This window comes from Eleutherodactylus coqui, chromosome 1 (genome assembly GCF_035609145.1).
Source record: "Eleutherodactylus coqui strain aEleCoq1 chromosome 1, aEleCoq1.hap1, whole genome shotgun sequence".
NCBI classification, from domain to species: domain Eukaryota; kingdom Metazoa; phylum Chordata; class Amphibia; order Anura; family Eleutherodactylidae; genus Eleutherodactylus; species Eleutherodactylus coqui.
Window position 1 is genome coordinate 466123771 of NC_089837.1, and position 12920 is coordinate 466136690.

The window sequence follows — 12920 nt, forward strand, 5'->3', positions numbered from 1 at the left end:
ATGAAGCTAATACTACCCCAGGGGTTGAATAGTAGCTCAAGTTCTAATTTTCATAACTAAGACATGTAAAGTGCAGAGGATATTTACATATCTCAATTCCATCACCTATCCAAAAACAAGGGGTCTTCAGCTACCGAAATGACCTGACAACAGGAAGTAAAGACAGCCAAAGGGGCACAGCACTTGGGTGAGGACTGCAGCCCCTTTATTTGAGCAATCAGCAGGGGTCTCAGTACTCGGACCCCCACTGATCAAAACTTTTGACATGTGGATCTGACATGTCAAAAGTTTTTAAAAAGTGCAGTTTCTTTTTACTCATTCTCTATTGGCAATTGAAATATAACTGGACTTTCAAAAAACTTTTGATGGGCCATAGGGAAATGTTAAAAGTTTATAATACTGGGGATCTGGGAAATAAGATCTCTAGAACAAAGCAGCTAAGGCAGTCATCTGAGCGCTGTCACTGCTTGCCACCAGAGGACAGGTCCATAGACTGTCTATTGAGCCAGTCTTCAGCTACTGAGCAGAGACAGTGCTTGGATGAACACTTCAACTGCTTCATTCTAGCTATTGGGGGTATCAGCATCTGGACCCCTAATTATCAAAACTTAAGATGTCAAACTTTTGGGGGAAAGTACAATTACACTTTAAATGTACCATGACGTTTAAGGGACTCTAACTATAATCCTAAATCTAGAAGGGATACCAAGGTTCTAGAATGCAGCACTTAGAGCCATAGACATAATACCATTATACCCACATAAGTGCTCCTGATGCAAAGTACCTGACTGTAAAGCAGTGTTGGTAATAATATACTGAAATAAGCACATTACTTACACCAGCACCAGATTCACCAGGTTCACCGGGATTTCCTTGAAAACCTTGAGGTCCCTAAGAATAAAACCAATTAGAGTTAATTAAAGCAAGTTAATGAGACTCTAATTAATGAAACACTTGACAGTAGATACTTACAGGAGAGCCAGATGGTCCGGGAGGTCCTCTGGGTCCCATAGGGCCCTAGAACATGAATAAAACATAAGTAAAAATATGAATTAAATAGTGACCCACCACCACTGTAGAGGCAATCAATGGCCTTCTGTATATCGGGCTAGTATGGAACTGTATGCTTTTTGTTTGTACTAAGTAACACATCTATATTTATTTAAAGCGGCTTCTTAGAGGCTTTGAGCTGGAAGGCAGCCATGTTTACCAGCCCTAGATTTCATTTACCGCCTGCCAAGAGGGGCTGGAGAGCAGACGTTTCCTGCAGGAATTCTTATAAAGCAGTAGCTGTTGTCTGCATGTTTAAGGCTTCCAGGCCAAAATCAACTAAAGTCCAAACAATTCTTGTCTTATCTTTACAGACTTGTTGGTTATTTATTTGCTAATCCAAGTTTTGCAGGGAAAAAAAACAAGTCCCTATAATTCTATGTAATTTCTGCAGCTACAGTAGTATAAATATTATATACTGCACTCTAAAACTGCAACATTGGAAGATGTTTGCTAAATGTGTCCACTAGGTGGCTCTAGACCTGTAGGCATTTATCAGGGTGAGGGTGCATTCACATGGGCGAGTGCGATATTGGTTATGAGAAACCCAGACCGATATCACACTTCCAAACCTGAGATTTTTCTCAGGAGTACGATGCGGTTTGCGAAAAAAATGCATTGCATTGCTGCACGCAGGTAAAATTGCATATTGTTCCAACAGTAATAAATAGAAAATTGTATCACATGCAAGTGCAATTTTTTAAAATCCCATAGGGATAAGTGGGTGATTCTTTAAAAAAAGAGAACATACAGCAATTTGTTAATCTCAGGCTACTGGTGCGAGTGGGAAATTGCTCATGTAAATTAACCCATTGAAATCCATGGGATACTTTTCCATGCAGGTTCCATCCACAAAGCAATCAGATGGATCTTACGCAGAAAAATCGTTCTTGTGAATGCACGCTTAGGCTTTATTCACATGAGCATATATCAACCGTGCTTTCACGCCCGGCCGATATACACTGCCCATCTGGTGCATTGGTTTACAATGCATTAGTTCAGATGGACGTATCCCTGTGGCATTAAAGCACCCGAACGGCCAAGATAGTGCATAAGAGAACATTTTGGCCTGGAGGCTTTTACGCCGGCCAGGAAAGGTAATTCAAGAACTATCTTCCTGGCTAGAATACAGCGGTAGCTCCCATAGACTCCTATGGGAGCCCATGGTAACTGTCGGAGAAAGGAGGTGGGAGGGAGTTTAGCAGCGTGACTGCTAAACTCCTACCCCATTCCCTCTACCTCTCTGCCCCTTGCTAACTGTTTGCAATGGGAAGGGGCACGATGGGGTGGGAGCTAGTTGCTAAGCTCCCACCCCATCCCGCCTCCTTCCATTGCTGGCAGCCGACAAAGGGCGGAGATTTGGCGGGAGCTTAGCATACTAGCATTGCATCACTGTACATGTGCGTATAAAAATTGCATGCTGTTCCTACACTTAAGGCCCCCTTTACACGTGCATGCGCGTATTTGCGCATGCCTGAGTGCTGGGTATTTGCAGAATGAACAATGCTTTTTTGTGCATGCATCAGTGTATTTCACTGTACATGCATCTTTGTTTGCCACAGGCAAATGAATAACGATTGAAATGGCTAGTTTAATGAGTTTCAGATGTTTTCTTTTTCCTCCGCAATTATGCAGCGTTTCAATGATATCCTAGCAAATTTTGCACATTCCCATTGAATTCTATGGGAATTTGGGTGTGCATATGTGCAGGAAAATAGAGCATGTTACATCCTTTTTTGCGCACCCGAAATGCACAGAAAAAATATGTGCATGTGAACAAACCCATTCAAATCAATGAGTCCTATCCTCTGCATATTTTGCGCTGATATTTTGTGTGCGCTAATGCGCCCGTTTGAAGGAGGACTAAAGTAGAGACCAACGCATTGTACTTGCATGCAAATGGCATAGCATGTAAGTAAGATGCGTTTTTTTAAAGATCTCATAGAAAATAATGGTGCTTTTCACATGCAAGTTCCATCCATATCGGAATCAGATGGAACTTGCACATGAAAATCCCCAGTGTGCATTCACACAGGGCTGAGAACGATGTCGCACTTCCAAGTCAGAAATTTTCTATGTGAGGGTGACTACCCACTACATTTTTTTTTTACTGCGAAATTCGCAGCGTTTTTTTTCTGCAGGGGTCTATGGGACTTGTAATTTTAAAATCGCGATCGCGCAAAATCGCGATAAATTGCGATTTTGCGCGATCCCGATTTTAACATTACAAGTCCCATAGACCCCTGCAGAAAAAAAACGCTGCGAATTTCGCAGTAAAAAAAACTGTAGTGGGTAGTCACCCTGAGTCTGTGTTTTGCAAGAAAAATTAATCGCATGCAGTTTTACATGTGATTTTCATACGCGTGAAAATCACATGTTCTTTCAATTCCAAAAATATAAAATCGCATTTACATGCGAGGGCGATGTGGTTTTTTTTTTGTCCCATAAAAAATAATGGGCGATATCTCCCCAAAATAGGGCATGTAGCAATTTTTCGAAATGTTATTTTGAATTTAAAGATATAAGATAAGCCTCAGTATAAATTGCCAGAGTAGGCCAGATCCTATCTTCATTCAATTACTGAAAGGGCATCTTTGGATGTATGCGCAAATACATATTTGTGTGATGAATGAGGTTGATTTGCATGCGTGTCTGTGCATGGTACTGTACTTTTTTTGCGCACTCAGGGTTAGTTCATATGCATGTGCAACACCCCTTCCCCCTCGCTCTGATTTTAAAGACTATTTAGCCTAATAAGGTCCACATGTATTCTGTTTTCACTAATTATGCTGCATATTGCGCATGCTGCTCCTGCGTCCAATAGACTTCTATGGAGCCCTTGGTGTGCAAATACGCAGGAAGATAGAGCAGGTCCCGTAAGAGAAATGCGAGTGCTGAACAAACACATTGACATCAATGCATTCTATTCTTTGTATATTGCGCGGACATCTGAAGGAGCCCCAACGCTGTCCTTTAGAAGGCAATATCAATTCTTGCAAGTATTCGAGATGAGCAGCTTTTCTTACCATTGGTCCTTGCATAACACCCATCTGTGCACCTCCAGCTTTCTCATCGAAGCCTCCTGACATCTGAGCAGAAAAGAGCTGTGGAATCAAGTATTGATATTAGGATTTCATTGCATGTTCGGATTTGAAGAGCATCAATTCATAATTGGCAACAGTACAAAACCTTGAGTCTCTTCCTGAGAAGATCTTATGGCCAGGCCATGTACATAAATACGGCATAACTTGAATCTGTTGGGTCCCAATGTAACAAGGCCCAACTATAACGCTTCATTAATACTACTTATCTCCTTATACGGGATAGAGAGACCTAATGTGCCCCCTAGGGGTATGATGACACATCGCAGAGAAAACCTGCATTACAATGAATGACCTGCGGGAGCCCACAGTGGAATCCAACCCTGTGCCCAGCCGGCATCCACGCCTACCTGTATTTTCTTCTTTTCTGTACAGCGGATGGTCCGCACAGCTCGCTGTCGGACATGCACAGTACAGATTTTTTTTTAACTCCTGCTTTTCCGTGGCCCATCTGAAATGTCGAATGCGGACGGGCAGTGGGTCGAATGGCTTCCATTAACTTTAATGGAAGCCGCCAGTTTGTAAAGTGGAGCATGCTGCTATTTTTCATCCACGAGCGGAAACCGCAAGTGGTTTCTACTTGTGTACAGGAAAAATCATTTTTGCATTGCATGCTATGGGCGGAATTTGCTGCGGAATCCGGAGGCGGATGCCAATTCTGCAATTTAAATCCCCCCGTGTGCATGAAGCCTTAGTTTGCATCATACAGTGCGGTGGATTTTTAGCTTATATTCCGCTATTGAAATTCTGCAACAATTCTGCAATATGTGAACTCAGTTTCCACACATGGTCTAAATGCTGTGGAATTTCAAGTTTGCAGTGAAAATTCTGCAACATTAACCCTTTCCAATCCACTGTCTGATGTATAAAGACATTATGATTTAGGGCTGTACAGCTCAGATGTTAGAAGACGTCCATCAGGGTTCTGTTACTGTATATTGCCAGCGTCTCTGCTGTCGGAGCCTATCCAATATGTCACCTCATGCAGTACTGGCTTTAGCCAGCAGATAGCGCTGTTGTATAATGGCAGAAAAAGAGTAAGCCCGCTAGGAAAACCAGAATACAAATTGGATTGGAAAGGGTTACTAAAATCTCTGTCACATGCTGCGGAAAGTTTCTGCAACAAATCCACAGCATGTCTATTTATGCTGTAGAATCCCACCATTGATATACAAGGTTAAAGTGACCCTCCACTTTCAGGGCACAATTATGTCCTGGCACCGTATGGGGAAGCGGGTATATTGCCTGGATTTCTTCTTCTTTGCTGACGCTCCAATCTGCCAGTTTTGGGTTCTATTTTCAGTCATGGCCAACACAATTTTCCGACTATCTAATCCCCTCAGTGCAGTGATAGTGTTAGGACTACCAATGTACTATATTTGTTCTTTGATAGGCCAGAGCTGGTCATGTGATCAGCACTGGCCAATCAGAGTACAGGAAGCAGTGTGCATTAGCTAGTCAGAAAATTGCTGCGGAACTTTTGAGGCTAGAAACGGTGTATTAGAGGGTGGCAGGGAAGAACAACTGCAGGCAATATACTCCCCTGCTGCTACTGTCCTAGGTCAGAAATCTGTCCGAAAACTGAAGGAGTCACTTTAAGTCTTGCAGTACATCGGCTTAAAAAAAACGAGGCCAAATCCGCACTATTTGGGTGCGGATTTGGCTGCTGTGGTTTTTATCTGCTGATCATAATTGCCGCAGGTTTTCCCTTGCGGAATGCCCAGAGCAATTACGCTGTGTGTGAAGGTACCCTAAGGCTCCAGGGCTCAGGTGTGAACACATTATAGTAAGGGTATGTCCACAAGCGGAATCTGACATGGAATCTTCTATGTGGATTCCATCTGTAAAATCGCAGCACAAATCTGTGGCTATTTTGATGCATGCCATGGATCCGCATGTGGATTTTGCCTTGTCAATGGGCAAAATCTGCATGTGGAATTCCGACACATTTCCGTGCTATGAAATAATATGTCACTTCTTCACAGCGATCTGCGCAGAAATGCAGCGGAATTCCGTAAATAGATTTTGCCCATTAACAGGACTAAATCGACATGCAGATCTGCAGAAGAAAACACAGCAGAATAGCCGCAGATTTCTGCAGTTTTTTTTTTTTTTACTGGGGAAGTTCGTGCGGAAAATTCCATTGCGGATTCCACCATGTGAACATACTCTTAGGGTCCTGACTTTCCATTGAAATCGATTGGTTGCTTACATTTTGAAATATCCAGATCACTTTGGAAAACATTACATTTTATCTTGAAAGAGCTTTTACACGTTTTGACATAAATTTGATTTTTTTTTTGTCAAATGTTATTTGACTAAATCCTTTATTTTCAGATGGAATGTAATCATGAAATCAATGTAAAGTGTTTTCTTACAAAACTAAAATCTGAAATGGGTTTATATTATCTAACTTGTAAACTCCAATGCTATAAAACAAGTATTAATGATGTAAAATGTGTAATCAATTATTATAATGTATTTGTAATGAGTGTTATACTATTTAGCTTCAATCTTATGACAGTGCCACCTAGTGGTGAGATTTGGAACAAATTATTTTACCATTATTACCCAACTCAGAAATGCACCATTGATAGGGAATAATAGATTAGGTAATTATTATGTGCTAAGCTTTTAAATCTATATGGGTGGCATGGGTCAGAATAATCTTACCTTTTTTTTTTTTTACGTTGAAGGCTGAATATTGCCAACCAATACATAGTCCTTTAAGGGGGGTTTCCAGGCAAATACTATTGATGACCTATCCTCAGGACAGGTCATCAATAGTTGAACCCCCGGGGCCCAGCATTCGCAACCCAACAGATCAGCTGATCAGGCGTCCGTTGTCAGCGCCACAACACACATGTGTACAGAGCAGAGGTCGATGGCTCTGACTCATGTAGTGGCGAGTGTTCATAAATGCAGGCATAGCTCTCATTAAAATCAATTAAAGCTGTGCCTGCAGTTACAAGTGTTCACCACTGCACTGTGGTCGGAGCATCAACTTCCACGCTGTACCATTGTGACAGTGTGCACCTGATCAGCTGAATGGTCGGAGTCCTGAGCGGTGGATCCCAGCCAATCAACCATTGATTACATATCCCGAGAATAATGTAGGTCATCAATAGTATTTGCCAGGAAAACCCCTTTTAAGTTTTTATATTAATGGACTATCTATGATACAGATATTTGTACTGAACACTAAATGGTAAATCACTTTGCGAATTAAATTCAAAACGTGGTGTTCAAGCTGAGATCTTGCGGATTGATCCTGTTTTATTATAAACATGGTCATCCATGTAGCATACTCTATGGACAAACTGAAAACATTCCAAGCTGTGTGCATAAAGGGCAGTGAACCTAACTTGTCCTTTGAGGTAGCTGTATGAATGAACAGATGTAAGACTGTACATATAGCGCTGGTTCCCAAAATCCACATTTTTATATATACAAATGTGAACACTAAATATAAATCTATGCGTAATGTTATAATGTATCCATACGTTATATAGTATTCTATAATATGGTTATTTCTCTTATGGTGCCAATTAGAACACAAAGTTCTTCATACAGTATGTGATTTAATATGATAACTACACAAAAGATGGTAGAATCTGTCTAACTAAAGGCCATACCAGTGAATATAGACCTATATAGATCATTTCACACTAATGTGCTGCTTCTCTATATTTACACAGGGAATCGCCTAGTAAAAACATTATCCAAAGAACTTGTGGATTTACTATTTTAGACATGATTCCATATAACTATAAGGGATACTTCCAATTACAGGAAAAAGCAGGACTTCCAGCACTTTCATAAAGAAAACATAGCTTTATTTCATCTTCTAAAACACAATGCAGTGGGAAGCAGAGGATCAAAATAAGAACGGTTACATGTTTCAAGCCATACAATCCTGACCATGTTGCCTTTTGGAAGATGTAAGAAAAGCTACCTTTTATTTATGAGAATGCTGGAAGTCCTGCTTTTCTTGTGACCTGTTGATTCGCTGCTGGAGTTAGTGTTTTTCTTTCCTGCCTAGTTATATGAGGACTGATTCAATCCTGCAGTGGTGAGCTGTTTTTTTTCTATTTGTATACTTCCACTTAGGCCGGTTTCAGTTGAGTGCATGGAAACACGTCCGTAATACAGATGTGCATTACGGACGTGTTTCAGATGACATTAGAACCATATGTCATCGGTATTTTACCACTATTTAACCTGTATTTGCCTCCATATATTTTATATCCTACTGATCAAATACTGATCCGTATTTACCGAACAAAAAGAATAGCATTACAGAGGCAAATAAGGAAAAAATTCAGTGATGCTGTATTTTTTTAAAAAAGCGGCCGTGTGAATAGTCCTATTGATTTACATTAGCTCCATATTACGGTTCACAAAATATGGACTAAATATGGGCGTAAAATATGCTCTGAAAGCGGCCTTGCTTATATTGATCTTTGAATGTAAATGTATTTCTTTACTGTTTTTTTCGATATATGAAAAGATTTTATTTATTATTGGTTTTTAAAGGAAACATTTAAACATATAGGTTTAGTTTTTGAGGCCATTTTTCACTTGTAACAGGGTACAATATCAGGTAGAATCGGTTAGATTGTCTTGTAGTGCGGTTGGCACCATTACGCTTTCTTGCAGATAGGGTTTAGTGGTAGATTCATTTCTATTATGTATTCACTTTCATTGTAATGAATCAAGTCGATGCAACAAGTTACAAATGTTGCAAGTCCTCTTTTGTTTTTTTTTATATGAATGCCATTGTAATTTGCAGTATAGCTGCAGTATAGATAGATGTGTTCAGGTTCTACCCCTGCGATAGCATGAGGGCATCGCTGTGCATGTCTCTGATGTTGGACAATCATCTACTTGTACAGTGTCCAGCAAAATAGGCAAAAAAAACTTTCTGGGCAGAGAAGATATTTTGTGTCAGAGGAATGCAAACAAACTGAAGGATTACAAAGAGTGACTGTGTATGAGGTACTCGGTAACAGTGAAGCCTTTCAATGCTGTCAGCTTCATTTAGAGATGTAGAGCAAATGTGCTGTGTGGATGTGAGCCTGGGATGTGAACTCTAGAACCTTGTGACAAAGGTTGGGCGTCAGTCCTGAGCCTACTTACTCCGCCAAAGCCAGGGGGTCCAGGTGGGCCAGGTGGGCCAGGAGGTCCTGGGTTTCCAGGAGTACCAGGTTCGCCATCTCTTCCACGGGGCCCGGGTGGACCCTAAAATAAAGACACAAGATGGGCATATTAGTTTCCCAGCTACACAAAATGTGCACACTGATTTCCAATCATACAAGCTTCAGATATACAAAGTGGACACATCATCTGCCAGATTTATACAAGGAGCACTTTCTACTTTCATAAGGCAGAGACATTATTTCAAAGCTATATGATGGATACGGCAACATCAAATGAGATTTTCTTCAATTGATTGGCATAAGATTGGCCATATACAAGTATGGACTAGTTTCTTGGTTCTTGCCTATTTACTTTATTAATGCAAACTTGCATTCATTTTCATTCATTTATCTGCTTACTGTTCATTCAGATTATGCTACTCCCTCCATAAATTAATTTTTAACTTACGCTATCGCCAATCTCTCCACGATCACCTCTTGCTCCTTGTTCACCAATAGGTCCCTGATAAAAGGGCAATAAATAAATTAATATCATTTTGATCGAGTGTTTTATATAATGGAATAAAAATATCAATCAATTATTTTCCATAGAGCGTATATACCTGTGATCCTGGAGGTCCTCTTGGTCCTAATGACTATTGTATTAAAGATAGAAATAATACAGTATTACATTATGTAAAAGAAGCAATTATTATATATACACATAGAAGATCTGAACTTGTTATTGACCTCTGTCATACAATAGCTCAGCGGCTTTACCTGTACTGCTATGGTGTGTGTATATATATATATGTATATATATATATATATATATATATATATATATAGTATGCGTCTGTGTGTATGTATGTGTATATATATATATATATATATATATATACATACATCTGCATAGAAGCTGTATTACTAGATAGACATCAAAGGATAGCTGTAAGTCATGTTTGACTTCTGCAATCACATTAGGTACTCAGCGTAGTTTCCATTAACATCCAGACACTTTTGATTTTGGCAAACCATTGCATGAGCAACACTGGTGATTGAAAGTCAACACTTGCTATTTTATTTGACTCTCCTGATAGCCATATATTGCTGTCATATAGTCAGTTTGGATTTTAAAGAAGAGCATAAATAACTACATTTAAAGTGTGTATAGATCTTTTTGGGACACCAATTAATATCTATCTATATATATATATCTATCTATATATATATATGAAAATCTTGATGCATAGTGCTGAATTAAACACTTTGTAACACCACATTAAACAGCATAGGCTCTGCTACATGTTCATGACATAGATAGATAGATTAGATAGATAGATTAGATAGATTAGATAGATAGATATGAGATGGATAGATAGATTAGATAGATAGATATGAGATGGATAGATAGATTAGATAGATAGATATGAGATGGATAGATAGATTAGATAGATAGATATGAGATGGATAGATAGATTAGATAGATAGATATGAGATGGATAGATAGATTAGATAGATAGATATGAGATGGATAGATAGATTAGATAGATAGATATGAGATGGATAGATAGATTAGATAGATAGATATGAGATGGATAGATAGATTAGATAGATAGATATGAGATGGATAGATAGATTAGATAGATAGATATGAGATGGATAGATAGATTAGATAGATAGATATGAGATGGATAGATAGATTAGATAGATAGATATGAGATGGATAGATAGATTAGATAGATAGATATGAGATGGATAGATAGATTAGATAGATAGATAGATAGATAGATAGATAGATAGATAGATAGATAGATAGATAGATAGATATGAGATGGATAGATAGATTAGATAGATAGATAGATAGTACTAGAGATATTTATAAATAAAATTATATACTTACAATGCTAATCTCACCAGGTTCACCTTTCTGGCCCTAAAATAATGAAACAAAAAAGAGAAAATACTTTAAAAATGCAATATAGCACTTACACAATTTACATAGTAGAACTGTAGTGAATGTTTTGGTTTTTTTTAAATTCAGCAATTCAAGTAATTAATGTTGAGTTTTGCACAAAGCTGTTTTTGTAGCAATATTCTGCCATTTGCATAAAAAATAGTAAGAATAAATTACCTTTTGTCCAAGAATCCCTATTTATTGGAGGAAAAGGGGGGAAAAAAAGTATAAAAGTCAGCAGATAGTAATTCAATTGATGATATAGTGACATAAAAACAGAAAATAGACAAAAAAGATTATGAATGAACATAGACCACAGAACAAGCAAACGTATGATACATTGAAGGCCTTCTTCCCATGAAGAAGTTAAGGGTTAAATCACATGACATATAGCACTTCCTGTACTTAAGATAGATGTCAGATCCGCTCATTTGTCTCAGGTGAATCAAGACTGAAAATTCCTACATCCAGCATTCTTAAGCTTAAAGCAAGATGGAAGAGTTCTCGTATGGAAAGCTGGTTAGCAAATGGTAACAGAGAAGGAGATAGAAAACGATTAGTTACTGGAGAAGCGAATTATGGTTGGGTTAAGACACGTTAAAGAAGACTGCACATAGCACTGCTAATCTTACAGCCGGCTTGATTTCCAAGAGGGCATACCTCATTAGCCAGAAGAGCTTATAATCAAGCAGAAATACTGTTTACATTAGCATTGCTGATGATGCAGAACCAGTCATTAAAAAGGGAACCTCTGTGATGGTTCAACTTCCGCCTCTTTGAAAATAAAAATGATTGTTTTTATTGCATCTTTTTATGTGGAGCATGAACAGGTTAATACGTGTCTTATATTTATAGTTGCACATGGTCTGTTCAGCAGGAGCTTCCAACATGACTGCCAAAAGAAACCGCAGGAGTGAAGACCCGTGGCTTCAACTCGAGGCAAAAAAAGGACACAAAACCACTCCTTTCCTTGGGATGTCTGTAATTAGGATGTATCAAAGCTTTGATCTCATGTGCGCTACTGGACTATAAGACATACTATACTATCTATCATCTCCACTATGGACAGATACAGAATACAAATTTTAGAGGATAGTTACAAATTTGTATAAATACACATTTTTGAGCATATTTTTGTACATCTCTATGATCAAGGCAGAGAGCTAAACCGAAGGTGGCCTTTTTAATTGCAGCAGAGACCTATGGGTTCCCAGTCTGTTAGGGAATGGGATGTTAGCCAAAGGTGTGCACAAGTAATTTATTTATGAAACACAAATAAATAAATTACGACCACTGGTGGTGGAGGATTGCTCAGTTGGGCAAATGGGACAGCACTCTCCAAAGGGGATTTCAGCATTGGGGCAGTCTTTATTTTCCTCGCAGATTATCTCGTCACATAGAATAGTCCCAGTGTCACAAACACAGATTTGGCACGGCTCTGGCTTCCACACATCTTTGTCACTATATTTCTGCCCATCCTGTACGCAGCTTCCTGCATCCACTGTGCCAGAATGTAGTAAGTATAAGCCAAGGAAGAGGCAGCAAAAAGAGAAGAAGCAGAAATAAAATAAAATGCAAAACATCACATAATATTCATATACAATTGTCAAAAAATTGCATAATCTAGGTATACAAATATATATATATATATGTATATATATATATATATATATA

At 38.8% G+C, this 12920-nt stretch overlaps 1 protein-coding gene across 2 annotated transcripts in view; it reads right to left on the reverse strand.

The window, feature by feature from the left end:
- COL2A1 (collagen type II alpha 1 chain) overlaps nt 1-12920 on the reverse strand; it is a 67228-nt gene that overhangs the window by 51437 nt on the left and 2871 nt on the right. Inside the window, exons 2-10 of one of the 2 annotated variants that reach the window (XM_066584331.1) lie at nt 12538-12747; nt 11424-11440; nt 11193-11225; nt 9913-9945; nt 9759-9812; nt 9291-9392; nt 4077-4154; nt 973-1017; nt 838-891 (exon numbers count right to left, since the gene is read on the reverse strand). In XM_066584331.1, the coding sequence (XP_066440428.1) occupies nt 838-891; nt 973-1017; nt 4077-4154; nt 9291-9392; nt 9759-9812; nt 9913-9945; nt 11193-11225; nt 11424-11440; nt 12538-12747 (626 nt within the window). The remainder of the gene's footprint in view (nt 1-837; nt 892-972; nt 1018-4076; nt 4155-9290; nt 9393-9758; nt 9813-9912; nt 9946-11192; nt 11226-11423; nt 11441-12537; nt 12748-12920) is intronic. The other variant, XM_066584332.1, reaches the window with a different exon arrangement.